The sequence below is a fragment of the Gekko japonicus genome, unplaced genomic scaffold, assembly GCF_001447785.1.
Source record: "Gekko japonicus isolate JY-2015 unplaced genomic scaffold, Gekko_japonicus_V1.1 scaffold877, whole genome shotgun sequence".
NCBI classification, from domain to species: Eukaryota; Metazoa; Chordata; class Lepidosauria; order Squamata; family Gekkonidae; genus Gekko; species Gekko japonicus.
The window spans coordinates 141,574-161,855 of NW_015174299.1; the positions used below are offsets into that span (position 1 = coordinate 141,574).

The 20,282-nt window shown below is 48.4% G+C and overlaps 1 protein-coding gene across 1 annotated transcript in view; it reads left to right on the forward strand.

The window, feature by feature from the left end:
- The window catches only part of CSMD2 (CUB and Sushi multiple domains 2), a 268,238-nt gene that overhangs the window by 85,326 nt on the left and 162,630 nt on the right, over positions 1-20,282 (forward strand). The window contains exons 14-16 of the mRNA XM_015424095.1: positions 12,745-12,858; positions 14,076-14,171; positions 19,301-19,504. Coding sequence (XP_015279581.1) covers positions 12,745-12,858; positions 14,076-14,171; positions 19,301-19,504 — 414 coding nt within the window. The remainder of the gene's footprint in view (positions 1-12,744; positions 12,859-14,075; positions 14,172-19,300; positions 19,505-20,282) is intronic.

The window sequence follows — 20,282 nt, forward strand, 5'->3', positions numbered from 1 at the left end:
GCATTGGGTGCAACAAGTCCGTAGTTCCTGATGCGGTGATGCTCCACACAATCCCATCTCAGGAGGCCGCCTGTTGCATCTCCGCATGAGTCTGTGCTCTGAGCCCATCTCCCTCCATTCAAAGGAGAAGGGAAAGGAGTTTGTAAGCTGCTCTGAGACACCTTTGGGTAGTGAAGGGCGGGATATAAATCCAATCTCTTCGTCTGAGTGGTCACTTTGCTTATTTTATTAATTCATTCAGTTTATACTCTTCCATTCTCCCCACTGGGAACCTGAAGTCTATCCTGCAAAGTCTTCTCTGCCCCCCCCCCGTCTTTGCAGGGCAGCGCTGAAGGCCCCTGCAAAGCCTTCTCCCCCCCCCCTTCAGGCTTCCTGATCTGCCCATGAAGGTGCAGGGAACTCCCCAGACGTCTCTGGGATGTGAGTGAGTTCTATACACACAGACAGTGACAGAGAAATTAAGCGTGGAAGCAGCCAGAGAGGTTGTGGTTTCATTGTTCATTCAGGCTGTTGTTGCAACTGGAAGTATGAGCATGGCATGGCAGTACCACACAAACATATAGTGATGGGCAGTGTTTCCTCTAAGCTAAGTTAATGTGAGCTAGCTCACAGTTTTTTAACCTCCAGCTCGCAGATTTTTGTCTTAGCTCAGGAAGGATGGCTCCAGAGCAAACTAATTTATGCTATAGCCAAATTGCTTGCTAACAACTTTAATGGCAGTAGCTCACAAAGTAGAAATTTTGCTCACAAAACTCCACAGCTTAGAGGGAACATTGGTGGTGGGCCCCCCGAGAAAAACATGGGCCCCCTGAGCAAAAAGTTGTTAGCTGACGTAGGGTAACATTCAAATTGTAGGGATTCTCAAACTCCCACCAGTTTGGCTCACATCCTGTTCACCAGTAGCAAATCAGAAGTCTGTTTTTCAATAAACTGTTTGTCTGTACATCAGTGTATTTGCAAAATTGTCATTTCCTACAACTCAAAACCATTTTTTCCCTTTATGAGCAAAACTGTGAGCAAATTTATTACCACCCTGTGATTAGAATATGACAAGAATATCAGGGACCAGCCCAAATTGCTTTTGGGCCAGATCAATTTCAAACTTACCAGCTGGCCTATCTCAATACATGCTTACAACAGGCATTTGGCAGTGGAATGGTTGAATCTGGCCTGTAGTTAACCTTCCTGTTGCCCCCAGTACATTTCCTGCATTATTTTTTGCATACACCCAAGCAGGAATATTGCATCTGCTATTAGGGCCAAAACAGGAGAGAAACATTACTGATTTCCATCAATTTATTAAAAAGTAAATTGTGCACATTGTTGCAATTTACATCAGGGTAATATCATGAACAGTAAAGGGGAGAAGCACTGGAGAGCCTGTGTCAGACTCCTGCAGCAATCAGTTCCCAACAGCTTTCATTCGAAGAAGTAAAGTTTATTGAGGCATTTAGAGTATGCAGATATCTCGGCACTTCCAGTGTTAGAACTGGCCTAAAGCGCGTGAAGCAAGCAGATATACATTATTCAACAGGGTCCCCTGATGGCTCAGGTCCAATCAGAGGCCAGGTAGAAACCCACCAAAGTAACGGGCAATAATTCTCAGGAGAAAAGTACACCAGACACTCAAGGTCAAAGGCTTTGGTTACATAGATAAAGTAAGACTGGGAATACAGCAGAAATTAAAGTTAAAATTCCAGAGTCCCCCCTCACACCCAGGGCAGCTAGAACAGCCAGAGGCCTAGCTGACATACTGCCCCTCCCCCCCGATCTCACCCACCAGGTTTTCTTGGATACATTTTTGAAATGCACGTACAAGTTTAGGGGCATTAACATGACTATCCTGTACCCATTCATTATGTGAGGGGTCAAACTATTTCCATTTGATTAAGTAATAAAGGTGCCCGTGCTTAAGCTTAGAATCCAATATCTGTGCCACCTCATCATGTGGCTCACCACCCCTCATCAGAGGGGGAAGGGCTGGGGGTTGAGGTCTCCACTTGTTCAGTCCCGGGTCCCGCTTCAGGAGGCTGAAATGGAAAACAGGGTCCACATCTTTAAGCGACTTAGTTCAAGTTCAACAGTCACATCATTGATTTTGCACACAACCTTAAAGGGACCCACATATTTCCAGTCCAACTTCCTTCTGGGCTGCAGCCCTTTCAGGTTCTTAGTGGACAAGTACACAAAGTCCCCAGGCTGTAAGTCCCACTCAGGAGCACGTCCCTTGTCAGCCTGGGTTTTGTAATCTGCTTTGGCTTTGTCAAGGGTTTTCTGGATGGCAGATCACTGGTCTCTTAGCCCTTGCCACCAAGTCTGAAGGTCCCTGGGTGGTGGCACAGGGGTATTTAGAGTAGGCAGAGGAACCCGTTCATACCCATGCATTGCCTTGAAGGGGGAGATCCTCATGGAGCTACACACTGAGTTATTGTAGCTGTACTCTGCATAGGGCACTAACTCAGCCCAGTTGTCCTGCTGATAATTGCTAAAGCAACAAAGGAATTGTTCCAATATTTGATTGACACGCTCAGTTTGTCCATCAGTCTCAGGATGGTGAGCACTACTGAGACCCTGCTCAATTTCTAAAACCTGTAGGAGCTCTTTCCAGAATTTGGCAATGAACTGAGCCCTCCCGTCAGATATTATTTTATTCAGGGTGGAATGCAGTCTCATGATGTGATGCATGAACAGCTTGGCCAGTGCCTTTGCTGTAGGTAGTTGTTTGCATGGAATGAAATGAGCCTGTTTAGAAAATAAGTCCACAACCACCCAAATCACTGTTTTGCTCTTGCTGGGGGGTAGATCCATTATGAAGTCCATGGAAATCACCTCCCAGGGTCTATTGGGTGTTTCCAGGGGCCGAAGGGTTCCTGGTGGTTTCCCCACCCTCCTTTTACTCATTAAACAAGTCTGACACGACCCCACGTACTGCAAAATGTTAGCCCGCATGTGTGACCACCAAAACTGTTGCTGGAGGAGATGAAGGGTTTTTACAAATCCATAATGTCCAGCTAATTTGGATTCATGCCCGGAATGCAAAACCTCTCCCCGTAGGGATTGTGGCACAAACAGTTTGCCCCCCCATACCAACACCCATCTGGGTTTTGTTGAATAGAAGGGTCCTTAGCAACTTCCTTCCTGTCACAGTCTGAAAAGGCAGCTTTAAACCTGACAGTCCATGGCTCCTTCTCCCCGCTTGCCTCCACCTGGGTGCAACTGCACGTCATCACCACTCCTCCAAGTTGGGAGGGAGTAAACATGGAGTCCACTACCTCCTTCTGTTGACTGGCATGTTGGGGCAGGCAGGAGAGTGTGTTGGCGAGGAAGTTTGATTTGCTGGGGAGGTGTTGTAGAGTGAAACTAAACTCTGCCCATCTGAGCTGTTTGGCATTCAAGGTTCGGGGGGTGCACAATGATTCCAAATTTTTATGATCTTGACTGCTTGGGTCTCGCCCCTCCCGGCTTTGACAGTGTTTCTGAACTCTGCTGTTTAGGGCCCTTTCCTCCAGGAGGAATCAGGTTGGCTGGGCAGAAGGTGGCATAGTGCCCGGGTGCTCTGCAGCGCAGGCACACTCCTTGCTTCATGCGCCAGTCCCACATGGACTCTCAAGCCTTGGAGCGCTGGCCTTTTCTTTTGACCCCCGGTGCCTTCGGGGCTGACTTGGGTGTGTACATCTTGATCATGTTGAGCCGGTTTTCTGCATCACTGGCCTCTCGGATCCAACCAGTGAGGGTCTGTGGGTTGGTGGAGTTGAGGACCCTCTCCAGGATCTGGTGATTCAGCCCAATACGATCCTGCTCAATCAAGACCTCTTCAGGCCATCCTTCAGTCCATCTTGAATTCATTTGAGAATTCACATATGGTCTTATTGCCTTGTCTCAGGGCTCGCAGGTGGGTCCACACCTCCTCTAATTCCAGGGGGGTCTTCATATTACCGTCACAGGGCCCACATAAAAGCCATCACATCACGGAGCTTGGAGCCCCTAATGTTGTACAGACCCACAAACCAATTGGCTGCCCGCTCATCGGTGCTCGTCAGTGGTGAACTGGGGAGCCCAGTCCCTTAGGAATTTGCGTACTTGCAGCAGGAAGATCAGCTTGTCAGGATCCCCATCGAAGGTGGCATCCAACATTTCATGACCCCGATCGGGTCTGGGCACCGGCGTCAGTGGTGCGGGGGGTCCTGGCGACCCAGCCGGCTGCTGATCACCTCCCCCCCCCCCAGAGGGTTAATGGGAACGGGAACATTTTTTGTCTGATCCTTAGCCTGTGCCCCATTGCCCGGCTAGTCCTGGCCTTTTGCTCCATCCCCGTCCAACAGGATGGTGCACATCTCACGGTTCATGGCATCGGCAATGAGTTGGGGGATGTCGAACATCATCTCTTGCATGTCCCGGCATAGTTGCTCATTCTGTGCCAGGAGTTCTTGCCGCACCTGCTCAATTTGCGAGTCCTCGCTTTTTGACCCTTTCCCATAGTCCTTCTTGTAGTCTTCTGGGTAGCGGCTGCCATAGCGTCAGCTGTAGGCAGGTAGTCTCAGGTCAGGAGTTATCACCCAGCTCTCTTCGGTGCAGCTTGGGACATAAGACCAGGAATTGGACTCTTGCCAGAATCTTCCTAATCTGCCTGGGCCCCCACCCGCTGTCTGTCATGGGCATGGATGAGGATGAGCTGACAGAGCCTGCAGAAACCACAGCTGGCCCCTCTGAAGCAGCAGAGGAGGATAGCTGGCAAGTGCCTGTAACAGCAGTCTTCACACCTGGCCCAGATAAGAAAGAAGAACTGCAAGCTGAACGTCCTCCTGACTCACCCCCACGTGTGACTCGTTTAAGGGAGCAACTGCGACAAAGCAACCAGGCGAAGAGAGGCCAGGCTACAAGGGAGAGGCTCAGCCAGCCCAGAGTTCTAACAGGAGCCTGGCTGATCATGCAGCTGGCTAATTGGTAGCAGCATTTAACTCCACACTCTGGACAGTACTCTTCGTGGAAGCAACAAGTCAGCTTTATGCTGCTAGCATCCACTCTGGCTTGGCTCTTGCACCTAGACCTTTGGATCCCCTGGCTTTGGACTTGGCTCTGTGTTCCTGGCTCCTGACCCCAGCTTGGCTTTGGACTATGTTTCTGATTAGTGATTTGGACTTGGCTCTGTGTTTCTGGCTCCTGAACCCGGCTTGGCGTTTTGGACTTTGCACTGTCTTCTTGGCTCCTGACCTTGGCCTGTTCTGGACTCCTTTTGACTGGCACCCCAGCCCATGACTCTGTTGTGATCATGGTGGTGATGTTGGGGTTCAACTCTTCCTCGCTGGTGGTGACCAGTACACTCCCATTATTGTCATCAGCCATGGTAGGGTATGAGTTCAGGAACAAACAGTAGTTCTAACACTTTGTCAGACTCCTGCAGCAATCAGTTCCCAACAGCTTTCATTCAAAGAAGTAAAGTTTATTGAGGCATTTAGAGTATGCAGATATCTTGGCACTTCCAGTGTTAGAACTGGCCTAAAACACGCAAAGCAAATAGATATACATTATTCATGAGAACATAAGAACAAGAGACGCCAATGTTGGATCAGGCCAAAGGCCCATCCAGTCCAACACTCTGTGTCATACAGTGGTCAGAAATACCAGTGCCATCAGGAGGTCCAGCAGTGGGGCCAGGACATTAGAAGCCCCCCCACTGTTGACCCCCCCAAGCACCAAGAAGACAGCATCACTTGCCCCAGAGCCCCTATCTATACCTTGTGGCTAATATCCACTGATGGACCTCTGCTCCATATGCTTATCTAATTCCCTTTTGAAGCCGTCCATGCTTGTAGCCGCCACCACTTCCTGTGGCAGTGAATTCCATGTGTTAATCACTCTCTGGGTGAAGAAGTACTTCCTTTTATCCGTTCTAACCCGACCGCTCTGCAGTTTCATGGAGTGCCCACGAGTTCTTGTATTGTGAGAAAGGGAGAAAAGTACCTCTTTCTTTACCTGCTCTTTCCCATGCATAATCTTATAAACCTCGATCATGTCACCCCTCAGTCGTCTTTTCTCCAAGCTAAAGAGCCCTAAGCGCTTTAACCTTTCCTCATAGGGAAAGTGTTCCAACCCTTTTATCATTCGAGTTGCCCTTTTCTGCACTTTTTCCAAAGCTATAATATCCTTTTTAAGGTGTGGTGACCAGAACTGCACACAGTATTCCAAATGAGGTCTCACCATTGATTTATATAGGGGCATTATGATATTGGCTGATCTGTTTTCAATACCCATCCTAATAATCCCCAGCATAGCATTGGCCTTCTTTATTGCAGTCACACACTGTCTCGACATTTTCAGTGAGTTATCCACTACAACTCCAAGATCTCTCTCTTGATCAGTCTCTGCCAGTTCAGACCCCATCAATGTGTATTTATATTTAGGATTTTTGGCTCCAATGTGCATCACCTTGCACTTGGCCACATTGAACCCCATTTGCCATGTTGACGCCCACTCGCCCATCCTTGACAGATCCCCTTGGAGTGCCTCACAATCCTCACTGGTTTTCACCACCCTGAACAACTTTGTATCATCCGCAAATTTAGCCACTTCACTGCTTACTCCCATCTCCAAATCATTAATGAACAAGTTAAAAAGCAGTGGACCAAGTACTGATCCCTGCGGTACCCCACTGCTTACCACCCTCCACTGAGAAAATTGCCCACCTACACTCACTCTCTGTTTTCTATGAACTAGCCAGTTTTTGATCCATAAAAGGACTTGTCCTTCTATCCCATGATTTTTGAGCTTACTTAGGAGCCTTTGATGAGGAACTTTATCAAAAGCTTTCTGGAAGTCAAGGTAAATAATATCTATTGGATCCCCCTTGTCCACATGTTTGTTCACCCCCTCAAAGAACACTAACAGGTTAGTGAGACAAGATCTTCCCTTACAGAAACCGTGCTGAGTCTGCCTCAATAGGTTTTGTTCATCTATGTGCCTACTAATTCTTTCCTTAATAATGGTTTCCACCAATTTACCCGGTATCGACGTCAGACTGACTGGCCTGTAATTTCCCGGATCTCCTCTGGAACCCTTTTTAAAGATGGGAGTGACATTAGCTACCTTCCAATCCTCAGGAATGGAGGCAGATTTTAAGGAAAGATTACATATCTTTGTCAGGAGATCCACAAGTTCACATTTGAGTTCTTTCAGAACTCTCTGATGTATGCCATCTGGGCCTGGTGATTTATCAGTTTTTAAGTTGTCTATCAGTTTTAGGACCTCCTCTCTCTTTACCTCAATCTGACTCAGGTCTTTCAACACCCCTCCTGAAATCAGTGGTTCTGGAGTGGGCAAGCACTTCTCATCTTCCACAGTGAAGACAGAGGCAAAAAATGCATTTAGCTTCTCAGCAATTTCCCTATCATCCTTCAATACTCCTTTTACCCCTTGGTCGTCCAAGGGCCCCACTGCCTCCCTGGCTGGTTTCCTGTTTCTAATGTATTTGAAGAAAGTTTTATTGTTGGTCCTCTGATGACTCAGGTCCAATCATAGGCCAGGTAGAAACCCGCCAAAGTAACAGGCAATTATTCTCAGGAGAAAAGTACACCAGACACTCAAGGTCGAAGGCTTTGGTTACATAGATAAAGTAAGACTGGAAATACAACAGAAATTAAAGTTAAAATTCCAGAGTCCCCCCTCACACCCATGGCAGCTAGAACAGCCAGAGGCCTAGCTGACAGCCTGGTGGCCAGGAGCTATATGGGGCTTATCATCATTGATGTTGGGGGGGGGAGCCTTAGCATGCTCAGCAGCCTAGTGCCATGCAGGGCTTGCCACAGTTGACTAAGAAGGAAGCCTTGGTGGGCCCAGTCGCTGGGAGCTGTGTGGGGCTTACCAGCACGGTCTCGGATGGGGATGGGGATGGGGAGAAATCTGGGCATGTCTGGGCATCTGGAGCTAGGTGGCTGTTGCTGGTGAGAGGGGAGGGAGAAGGCAGGGCCAGCAGCTGCAATGGGGCGAGGAAATAAAACCAAGACATGTAATGGATCCCCCCCCCCATGATTATCAGAGGTCCCTGCTTGTTTTAATTTAGGATTAGATCCTATTCCCTTTTGTGCTATCCTACTTTGGCCCATGTATTTTTATTTAGGGCTCAACAAATTTCAGATGCCAGGTTGCCATGGCACCTAATTTTTTTATTGTGGCACCTTGTATTTTCAGCATTGTCTCTCAGTGTTCCTCAGTAGAAATTCACAGCTTATCATTTCACATCAGAATGTTTTATTGTAGAGCACAAAAATGCATGTGCGTGAAGTTCTTGTCACTGCTTGTTTGTACGTTAACAGTACTCTATTCAGTGGCAGATGAATTCATTTCTTAATCATTTGCTTCCTCTGCTGGCTCCAAAATTCAGTTAAGTGAAGCTTTTTAAAGCAGTAATTAAGTTATGAGAAATCAGGGACAAATTTGGTTTTACGCGGCCACGATGGCGTCTGCAAGCTCTCACCCAGCCCAATTATTTAGAACGATTTGGTCTATTACTACGCTGCCACAGGGCAGACCAAATGATAATGAATTGGAGATGGGCTGTGAGGCCTTTGTGAGCTATTTCGCAGATAAAGTCTTGTCGCTCCGCCACGACCTCCCCACCACAGTTGAGACAGTAATGGAACTTGAGGCTGGCTCCATGTGCCTTTTCTTGTCAAGTTCCGGATTACTTCAGTCCACTCAGCCTAGAGGGGGGTGACAAATTATTCTCATCTGTTCACCCTAGCACTTGCAGGCTTGATCCGTGCCTATCATGGCTAATTAAAGCTGGCCACAAGGGGTTATGAGGTGCACTAAGGGAGATTATCAACAAGTCCCTCATTGAGGGACTGTTCCCTAATGCACCAAAGGAAGCGGTGATCCGCCCTCTCCTAAAAAAATCTTTGGATCTGACCGAATTAGCTAATTACCGGCCGGTAACCCATTTGCCCTATTTGGGCAAATTCATTGAGAGGGCGGTGGTGATTCAGCTGCAGGGTTTTTGGGATGACACCTCCACATTAGATCCCTTCCATTCTGGTTTCCGACCAGGCCATGGAAAGGAGATGGTCCTGGTCATCCTCAGAGATTATCTCCGGAGGCATCTGGATTGACGTGGTATGGCAGTGTTTTTGCTAGAAACTTGATGGTCAAGGTGGTATGGCAGTGATGTTGTTAGAAACTTCACAGTCAGCCATCAACTACTGATCCACCGCCTCACCGACACCGGGATTCAGGGGTTTGTCTTGCAGTGGCTATCCTCATTCCTTCAGGGTCGGGAACAAAGGGTGGCTGTTGGGGAATAGCTGTCCAGAAGGCACTCACTAACTTGTGGGGTTCCCCAAGGAGCAGTGCTTTCCCCAATGCTGTTTAACATCTATATGTGCCCCCTTGCCCAGATTGCACAGAGTCACGGACTGGGTTGTCACCAATATGCTGATGACACCCAGCTCTAACTGTTGTTGGATGGCCAGTCAGACTATAGTCCGGGAGATCTGGACCTGGCGTTGAAAGCTGTGGCTGGTTGGCTTAGACTGAGTTGACTGAAATTGAATCCGACGAAGACAGAGGTCCTGTGCCTGAGTCGGAGCAGACCAAGGTTAGGGATCCCACTCCCAACCTTCAATGGGGCACTGCTGGTGCCAATGTCGGAGGTTAGGAGTTTGGGAGTGCTCCTGGATGCCTCCTTAACAATGGAGGCCCAGGTAGCAGCCACTGCGAAGTCTGCCATTTACCATCTGCAGCTGATTAAGCAGCTGGTTCCCTTCCTTGAACGCAATGGCCTGGCAACAGTGACCCACACAATGGTCACCTTGAGATTGGTTTACTGCAATTCTCTCTACATGGGCTGCCCTTGTCCCAAATCTGGAAGCTGCAGCTAGTGCAGAATGCAGCAGTGAGGCTGTTGCTATGTCTCCCCATGCGGGAGCACATCCAGCATGCCCTAAAAGCACTGCACTGTCTGCCTATAGCATACTGGATTTGGTTCAAGGTGCTGGTGGTTCTTACCTTTAAAGCCCTATATGGTCAGGGACCTACTTACCTAAGGGACAGCCTTTCCCCACATGTCCCCCAGAGAGCACTAAGATCGGGGTCCCAAAATCGCTTGGCCCTTCCAAGCCCTAAAGAAGCCTGGCTAGCGGTGACAAGGGCCAGGGCCTTTTCTGTGGTGGCCCCATTCTGGTGGAATGAGCTCCCAGATGACATCGGGGCCCTGCGGGACCTTTTACAGTTCCACAGGGCCTGTAAAATGGTGCTCTTCCCCAGGCTTTCAATTAGGGTGCCACCTCCTAATGTTACAGCCCTGGCCCCAACATCAACATCAGCACCGATTTAACTTAATTTAATATCCAACAGCCTGGCGGGAGCCCAGACTGTGGCGGCGGCCGACCATCTGGATGCTGAGAGCATGCCACCACCATTTTTTTAGCACTTTGACATCTACGTTACTGGCACTTATGATTTTAGATGATGTGGTTTTACTTATTTAAATGCTGTGTTTTAACTCCTTTGTTTTGTGTGTGTGTGTGTGTGTGTGTGTGTGTGTATAACCTGTAAGCCGCCTTGAGCCTGCCCAGGCAGGGAGGGCGGGATACAAATTAAATAAATAAATAAAATAATTAAGGTTAGGGCTTTTTGTTGTGCTATTGACAACTATAATACTTCTGGGGAGGGAAGGTGTCATGGTATATAGCCGGCCCCGTCAGGTCTCTGAAGCTAACCAGAGTCAGTATGTGGGTTGGACAACCACCAAGGAAGACTCTGCAGAAGACGGCCATGGCAAACCACCTTTGTTTCTCACTTCCCTTGGAAGCCCTGGCTGGGGTCACTGCAAGTCAGTTGTGACTTGACAGTGCTCACATACAACACTTCTGTTATTGCTTTAATAAAATTACAAGGAACTGTGAAGAATTTAGGATAGGTTCTGTAGCGGTAAATAACTGGAAAATATGGTCATTAAAATACAAAACCCTGAAGGCTGAAAAATGAGTCTGGCTCCTAAATTCTTGCGCTGGCTTCTAGAGCAACAGGACATTTGCCAAGGCTAGTTTTAATGATATAGGAACGTGTGGCACTGCCTTGGGCCGGGTTAGACTGGCAACACTGTCTAGCTTCTAGAGGTGACTCAGCCTCATGGTGGCTGCAGCTCCCCAAAGTTCGGTATTTTCATATCCCTTCTACTTAAGATGCTTTTACCTGAGATGCCAGGGATTAAATCTGCAAATGTTCTACCAGTAGGCCACAGCTCCTCCTCAAGATGCTGTGTGCTAATATTTACTTATCTGACTCAGCAGAAGGCAGCTTTGTGTATGTATTACACGTACTCTGGGTTCACAAGCTCCTGTCTTGTGTACATACCCGGCCCTGCATCACCTCCTGTGGGGGGTATAATACTGGTGTTGTATTAGGGCTGCCAAGTCCCCGCCACTGGCGGATTGGGCCTTGGGGGGAACCCCGCCCCGACGTGCGCATCACCAGGAAGTGACGTTAGGATGCCAAGCATGCTGGGGGCGGGGCCACGACCATCGGAGGGAAAACTCTATGGTTTTCCCACCGAGGGTCGTGGCCCCGCCCCCAGCATGCCCGGCATCCTAACGTCACTTCCGGGTGACATGCGTGCGACGCACTCCAGTCGCCTCCTGGGAGTCCCCCGCTGCGGCAACTGCAACGACTTGGCAACTCTATGTTGTATAGTGTTGTATAGTGGCACAGGGAACCAGGGCCACATCCACACACTGCTGGATATTGTGCTGTAGTTTAACTACCACATCTGGATAGATTCCGGTGGGTAGCCATGTTGGTCTGAAGCAACAGATCTAAGTTTGAGTCCGGGGCACCTTTAAGCCCAACAACGTTTAATTCTGGGTATAAGCTTTTGTGTGCATGCACACCTTTTCAGATATCTGATCAAGTGTTGGTTTTAAAGGTGCCACTGGACTCAGACTTTGCTTTACCACCACTGGATGTTTGGCTTATCTCCACAGGGGAAAAAAATCAGTTGGTGAATGATTGCTTAAATGGAACAACAGCACAATATCCAATGATGTATGGATGCATCAAAATGTCCCTAGTTCAAATGTTCCCTTGTTAGGTAAACTGAAGGGGTGGGATCTAGCCATGGGGGGAGCAGAAAGGGCAACACGCTTAGTGCAGTTCCACTTGCATGAGCAGGGGCTGCTGCAGCATCTCGCACTTTAACGTTGTTAACAAGTTTAGTTAATGAAACAGTGTGCATATGGAGCAGTGAAAAGTACAGCAGATGGTTTACATGATTTTGTTTAATTTGGTTTTAATATTGCATCAAAAGAAATATCTCATGCTACATCTCACGCTCAGGATACAGTCACAGTTGCTTTCGTTTAGCACCAAGCAGACAGTGAAGAAAAAAATTTAGCCCTTCCACTTGGCCTGAGACTGCTGCGCATGTGAAAACCTTCCATGAGCTCTATCCCTCTGAGTGCTCTTAGGTCTTCTCTTTCTCCGCATGAACCCCTGGTTTGCAGTGAAGGGATAGTAATACTGTTCTTTTTATGCACGGTTCATGTATGAATTTGGATGATAACAGATATGCAAGGCACATTGAGCCCCCTGAATAAATGCTAATTTATTATGATCTTGTGTTGGTTTAACCGTACCCAAACTCACTTGGGATATTTCTTAATTTTGGTGCTTGGATTTAATCAGCTGTGCTGAATCGCTATCCTTCAACCTCTCTCTTCAACTTTTTTTTCCCTTGGCATCTTTCATCGACAGTGGTCTTTGGCCAGTTTGCCTTCTTCCAGACGGCTCTACATGATATCATTGAAGTGCACGATGGCCCCAATCAGCATTCCCGACTCCTCAGCTCTCTCTCTGGTTCTCATACAGGTGAGATGATGCAGCCTCCCAAAGGTCTAAACAAAATGGACACTGTGGTCATGGACCTGAGGCTACCTGCTAGCGCCTTCCTTTCTGCTTCCATGTTAGTTCCTTCACTTGAGCCCTAATTGCACTCTTTTGTAATGCAAAGAAAGATCCCCTTCAACAGTAGACCTTTCTGTGCTAGGAAGCTTCTGTCTGTAGGATTTGATGAGGGTTTTTTTGTTTTGTTTTTTAAAGGTTTTAGTTCCTCTAAGGGCTAGTTTTGGTAGAGTTTCTATCATCTCCCCCCCCCCCCCAGGCATGTTGTTGTGGTTTTCCAGGCTGTGTTTATCCTGATATGCCCAAATCTTGGGGTCATGAAAATGCTTTGAGGACTTTAAAGAGGGGGGGGGGGAAGACCCCTGCCCAACATGTTGCAAATCTCCACGTTCCCCTTCATCAGCAGTACTGGCAAGCATTAGGCAGGCAGTGAGTGTGGATGTTCTGCCAGGTATTATACCCCCGCAGGAGATGATGCAGGGCCGGGCGTGTGCACAAGACAGGAAGTTGTGATCCCAGAGTACATGTAATATGTACACAAAGCTGCCTCCAGCTGAGTCAGATAAGTTGATATTGTCTACCAAAGTAGTTCTTGTCTACGATGACTGGCAGTGGCTCTCCAGAGTTTTGGATGGAGGTCTTTCACATCACCTCCTACCTACTCCTTTTAAATGGAGATACTGGGGATTGAACATGGGACCTTCTGCATGCAAAGCAGATATTCTATCTCTGAGTAGGGTTGCCAGGTCCCCACATCATGCTGGTGGGGGGATTTGGGGTGTGATCCAGGAAGTCCCCGAAGCAATGACGTCACCTGGAAGTGACATCACAATGTCAGGGATGTTGTGCAGTGACACACTGGTAAAACTATGGTAAAACCGGCTTCAAACCATAGAGTTTTGCCCTCCAACCAGAGTGTCACCAGATGACACCCCCAATGTGATGACATCACTTCTAGGTGAGATCATTGCATCGAGGTAGAAGCCCCAAAAACTGTGGCAACCCCTGCCGGGATCTGGGGACTGACAACCCTATCTGAGCCACAGCCCCTCGAAACTCTTCTTAAATGTGTGCATAGCCTTATGATCTATGATGGCCTTTGCTTTTATTGTTTAAAGATAGGAAATTCTTTATTTGCTTTACTTTGAGAGGGGATTTTAATTTTATTGTGTTCTCCTTTATAGGGGAATCGTTGCCTCTGGCCACCACAAACCAAATCCTGATCAAGTTCACCGCCAAAGGCCAAGCTACCGCCAAAGGTTTCCATTTTGTCTACCAAGGTAGGTTCAGAGACTGGCCACAGACACCCAGAGAATTCAGTGTCTCAGCGAAATGGGCATGTGTGTCTTGTTAATAGCATTGATCTGCCGCAAGGTCATACCGCGAATTGTCGCCCCTAAATCTCACTCAACAAAGAGGAGCAAGTTTCTGAAACTACAAGAAGAGAAACCCGCGATACTCGGGGGGGGGGGACTTACCTGTGGCTGCTTCCTCCTCAGCCCTGAGGTCCTCCTGCTTCCACCTGATGGATGCCGCCCCTGCCTCAGATTCAAGGCCCTAATTTTAACCTATCAGGCTGTCGATAGCCTGTGCACTGCCTGCACCCTTAATCAGCCTGCCTGCTTCCTAACGTCATCTTCAGAGCATCCCATTACCCCCTCAAAAAGCAAGGCAGGCCCCAGTCACACGGGCCAGATAACACGGGGGGGGGGGGGGAAGCGTGGCTATTTGCGCTGTCGCAGCTTGATCCGCAATTAAGCGATCAGACACGACGGCTGTGCAGCGGGGTTTCGGCAGTCGGCACCCGCAGCAAAGACGACGGCCGGAAGGAAGAGTCGTGCACCGACGCGATCACACCAACCAAGTCCATCAGCAGCCCATGGCAAACCAGTTGCTAGTACTTGTTAGCAGGTAATTTTTAACTGCGGGTTTTCGGCGGGAAACCACGGGTGCGCGACACTTGCCAGATGTGGTGGTGTGATCGCGAACAGATAATCCGCCCGGCGTCCGTGGCTCTCCTGCGGCAAATTCGCCATGTGAATGGGGCCACAGCTGGGAAGAGACACTTTTCTGGGATACCACTGTACCTCTGGAAGTCTCAAGGAGTGAGCCAGTTTGGTGTAGTGGTTAAGTGCACAGATTCTAATCTGGGAGAACCGGGTTTGATTCCCCACTCCTCCACTTGCACCTGCTGATGTGACCTTGGGTCAGTCACAAGCTCTGGCACAGCTGTCCTTGAGAAAGAGCAGTTTGTGTCAGAGTTCTCTCAGCCCCACCCACCTCACAGGGTGTCTGTTGTGGGGAGGGGAAGGGAGAGGAGTTTGTAAGCCGCTCTGAGACGCCAAGTGAAGGGCGGGGTATAAATCCAATCTCTTCTCTTCTTCTTCGTCTTCACCTGATGGCAGCACCAATGTCACTGAAGCATCAGGTAACACAATGGTTCTCTTTCCTTGGGCCTTTAGTTACACTTTCACCTTGACTGTTCTTCTTGGGTATGATTTTTTTTTAATCCCCTGAGTTTTATTGCTGCCGCTGTTCCTGGCTTTTAAATTGTTGGCTTAAGTGTGTTTTGTGTTTTCTGCTGCTTTCAAGTATTTAAGAAATGCTTCTGACAAACCACCTGCCGTTTCAGAGCAGTTTTAACAGCTGCACTCCCAGTAGACTCTTGATCAGAGATGATCCACAGTCCATCAGCATTACAAGAAACTTCCTTTGGGGAGCTTGAGAGATGTCATCTGCGAGATCAGTATTTTCAGGCTATGGAGCTTCTCTTTCTATAATGGCTGGGCAGCCAGCATGCACTGACTAAGCATAATGGCTCTTGCAGTCCCCATGTGAAGGGTGTATGCACCATGGAAAACATACCTAATGCTCCACTGTAGCCTCACAGTGCTCTAAGGAAGAGCAATAGTAATGAATAAACTATTTTTCAGGGGAAGGTGTCTGCCATTTACTGATCTGTCTCTGAAAAGCTCTAAAGGAGTCCCAAAGCGTCCTAGAAGTCATGGCAATTGTCATCTAAATGTCCAGAGCAGTGGAGTAGTGATTTTCTCCATACTGAATGCTGCACACATTAGAAGAAGAAGAGACTGGATTAGTACCCACCACATTAGCAATGTGAGGAGAACAATTACTTTGGGGCACCAATTGCCAGCAGTTTCCTTAGACAGGCCAGGATGCAGAGTGGCAGCTCCAAGTTTTGATGGGGGTTCTGAGTATGGTACTGTTGATGCACTCCCTCCCCCTCCCCAGGGTCCTGCACAAAGTTCTCTTGCTTCCAGTATGCTGCCTGCCAGGTCAGTTGCAGTGTGGGCTGTTTTTTACCTTGCTTGGAGCATTCTCTAAGCACAGAGATGGGTCTCTGGTCTGAATGGACTCGAGCCAGACCTTACCAACCACTCCCCAGACACCTTGAGTGTCTGGGAAGATCAGAGCCTTCCATGTAACTGTTACTTTACTTTCCCCCACTGCCCAGTACCTGCCTTTGTGTAGCGGTCCTAATAGCCCAGACTAGTCTGATCTTTTTAGAGCTTGGAAGCTAATCAGGGTTGATACTTGGATGGGAGGCCACCAAGAAAGACTGGGGATACTATGCAAAGAAAGGCAATGGCAAGCCACCTCTGCTTATCTCTTGCCTTGAAAACTCCAAGTTGGTTATGACTCAATGGCAAACTTTAGCTTTATTTCCTTCTGTGGGTGCACACACATGAATATACAGAGTGCCCTTCTGGCTTCCAGCCTAAATACCTCTCATTTTGCCAGTCAAAACTCTGATCTTAGGCCCTGACCTGGGTAGCCCCGGCAAGCCCAATCTCATCAGATCTCAGAAGCTAAGCAGGGCCAACCCTGGCAAGTATTTGGATGGGAGACCTCCAAAGAATACCAGGGCTGGAAGGCAGAGGCAGGCTATTAAGCCACTTCTCTGAACGTCCTCCATGCCCCAGTAGGAGTCACCAGAGGTCACCATGACTTCCAGGTACATGCACAGGCACACACAGAGACACACACACAAAATGCTAAAATACCAACCACAAACAATTCTGTTCTTAAATTGTTCTTGAGAATGTTCCTCTTTTTAAAAACAATCTTTCCCCAGGGGTGTTTTTCAAAGGCTTAATTTAGAGTCCCTGATTAACAGCCCTTCCTGTGATCATACATTATCTTGGCCAGGGAAACTTGGTGAGGCTCAGTTGTGTCTTCTCCGGAAGGGGCTCCTAGTTCCAGCAAAGAACCCCAGGAAATCACTGGTCCACTCAGCTGAGTTGTAGGCTTGAGCCTCCACTAGAAGACCCGGGCCTCCTACCTTCTGGCTGATTTTTTTTTGCCCTAATCAGAGAACCTTTCAACTGACTCTCTGCTTTAATTATGAGGGAGATTTGATAGCAATCGTTAATGATTTAACTGAATCAAAGGACTTGATGAAGTCAAATATAAAATTACCTTCTTCCTCCGGAATGCTAATTGCAACCCCCTGGGCTGCGCACAATCTTTGCTGATTACCGCAGGGAGAGGAACAGCAAAAAGGAACAAACCCCTCCCAGAGTCTGACCCCCGCCCCCAAAGCCTGAATCAGACACCCTCTAGTCTGCTTTGGCGGCTAGCCACACAGGGGATGATAGATGGCTTTTACTCTTGCAGTCTTTGGAGAAGGGGGCAAGGCCTTTGACAATAACTACTATAGCCAGGTTGGATCCTGCTTCAAGGAACGCTTTCCTGCCCCTGGTGCCGGGATGAGCAACTGGTGGCCAAAGGAGGGCCTCAAACCCTCCCTTTTCCTCAGGTGCTCCTCTGGCAGAAACATGCCCATTTTCTCACTTTGCCTGCTGGCTCCAGCATGCAAGTCATAACACAGATGCATAGGTGGGATAGGGTTGCCCGACCCCAAACAGTGGCAGCGGAACCCCTGCTGTTACGGGGTACTTCCCTGCCACCAGCCAGCTGGCCAGCAGGGGGGAACTCCTGACCCCAACTGGCCCAAAAGGTAACGTGATGAAATCACCTGGAAGTGATGTCACATGGCAACACTCTAGTTTTTGAGCAAAACCCTATGGTAAACTGGCTACAAACCATAGATGTTTGCCCAAAAACTAGAGCATCACCCCCAACCGATATTGGCAATGTGATGGTGCAGAAGATCCCAGAAAGGACCAAGGATCCCCCTCCCAGCCGCCAGCCAGGACCTGGCAACCCTAGGGAGGAGCTGCTGCCATGCAAAGGAGGAGGACTGCACAAGGTACTCTGTCTACACTGGGGAGGAGTGGATTAATGAGCCTTGTGTGTTTTGCAGGGAGTCAATAGGCTGGTGGCAGATAGTGCCTTCAGGTTGCAACCAACCAGTGGCGACCCCACAGGGTTTTCAAGGCAAGAGACGGAACAGAGGTAGTTTGCCATTGCTTGTTTCTGCGTAGCAACCCAGGATTTCCTTGGTGGTCTCCCATCCAAACACTAACCAGGGCTGACCCTGCTTAGCTTCTGAGATGGGACAAGAGTGGGCTAGCCTGGGCCATCCAGGGCAGGGCAGTCCATAGGCTAACTTCTTGTATTGTGTTGCTTATTGGATGTCCCATCCTGTCGATTGCATTGGCTCATTCTGTGTAATCTGTCTTGAATCCCAGTGAGAAAGGCGGACTATAAATTACATAAATAAAAACATGGCTCTGGCTAAAGGATTATTTACCAACCAAGCCTCTCCAGGATTTTCAGATTTTAAAAATCCAGCCTCTGCCCTTTCTTTATCTTCAACGTGGCTTCCTCTGAATTTGATTTAAATAAATAAATATTCTGCAGATGAGTGTACTTGAGGGATGGGCAGGACCCAATTCCCAGACAATCCAAAGGCAGTTGAAAAAATTCATCTAAACTCAACTCATTCTATTTTTTTTAGCCAGCATGGTGTAGTGGTCATAGTGTCAGGCTAGGATCTGATTCTTCTTCTTCTGGGTTTGAATCCCCCATTCTGCCATGGAAGCTTGCTGGGTGACCTTGGGCCAGCTACACACTCTCAGCCTAACCAGCCGCACAGGATTGTTGTGAGGATAAAAGGGAGGAGAGAACAATGTAAGCTGCTTTGGGTCCCCAATGAGGAGAAAGACAAGGTATAAATGAGTAAATAAATAACAACATTGAATCTGGTTTGAATCTGGATTTGCTCTGGGAAAGGAGGATGATATTCCATATCACTGTTTTGTCTGAGTTTTCCTGGAGACACCATAGATAACATTAAAAAAAAAAAAACACTCTGGGAGAGGAAAACTGAAATTTGTATCTGCTTCTTGAGACAACCCCCACTTCCCCCGGGAGGGGATACATCCAGTCTTCGAGAGCCCGAGCTCTGCATGCAGCTGGGATTTGCCTCTCCCAAGCCACTGATTCTGTCCCATAATGTTCCCTCTTCTGTGTCTTTTTGAAGCGGTTCCTCAAACCAGCGCCACGCAGTGCAGCTCCGTGCCAGAGCCCCGTTATGGGAGGAGGATCGGCAACGATTTCTCAGTGGGGGCTGTGATCCGGTTTGAGTGCAGTGCTGGTTATGCCCTCCAAGGGTCCCGCAGCATCGAGTGCCTGACCATGCCTGGAGCCCTTGCCCAGTGGAACTCTTCCGTGCCTACCTGTGTTGGTATGTACCTGTCAAGGCCAGTTATCTGAAACCAGGCCTGGAACTATGGGTGGTTGAGGGCTGGATGTTGAGCTGGAACTTGTAACATGCAGCACAGAGAAGACACTGTTCTGTTACCCAGGCAAGAACACAAAACCATTGTTAGCAATGGAAGATGCATTAGGCTAGGCGAGGGTTGCTTGTCCATGGTCCTGACTGACTGCTTGGAAGGGTGGTCAGACCCAGAGGTGAAGTGCAAGTTTCCTTTTATTCTGCACTTTCCCTGATACAATTGTCCCCTGGGGAACTGGTTCACCTCCCTGGGAATTTCCCTCACTTTCCATGGCTGAGCTCCCTTCCTCCAGCTTCCCTTTCCTTCATCCACCCCAGGCTTCACAGGAAGGCACCTATTAAGCAATGGGTCATAGACTGGAGCTGTCCCCTATGTTATGTTGCACCCTCTCTTCCCATCCACATTCCCTAGGAGAATCCCCTCCCTGTTCATTGCACCAATAAAGGCTCTACATCTCATGGAACCTGGCTAGGCAGTCCAGCTGGCATTCAAAGTATAAAGATGCAGATAGTCCAATTAATCCAAATATCCAAGAATCCAAGGCCGATAACGTAGCCTAATCAGTTTAAAATGTAATTTAAAAACTAAGAACTGTGGAGCAGCTACATGAAGCTCCTCATCCTTTGCCATCTTGTCCCACAGTTTATCACAATGCCCAATTAGAGCCTGGCCAGACCCAGGCTATAGGTCTTGGGTAGTTGCCCTGGGAAGGGCTTTTGCTACTCT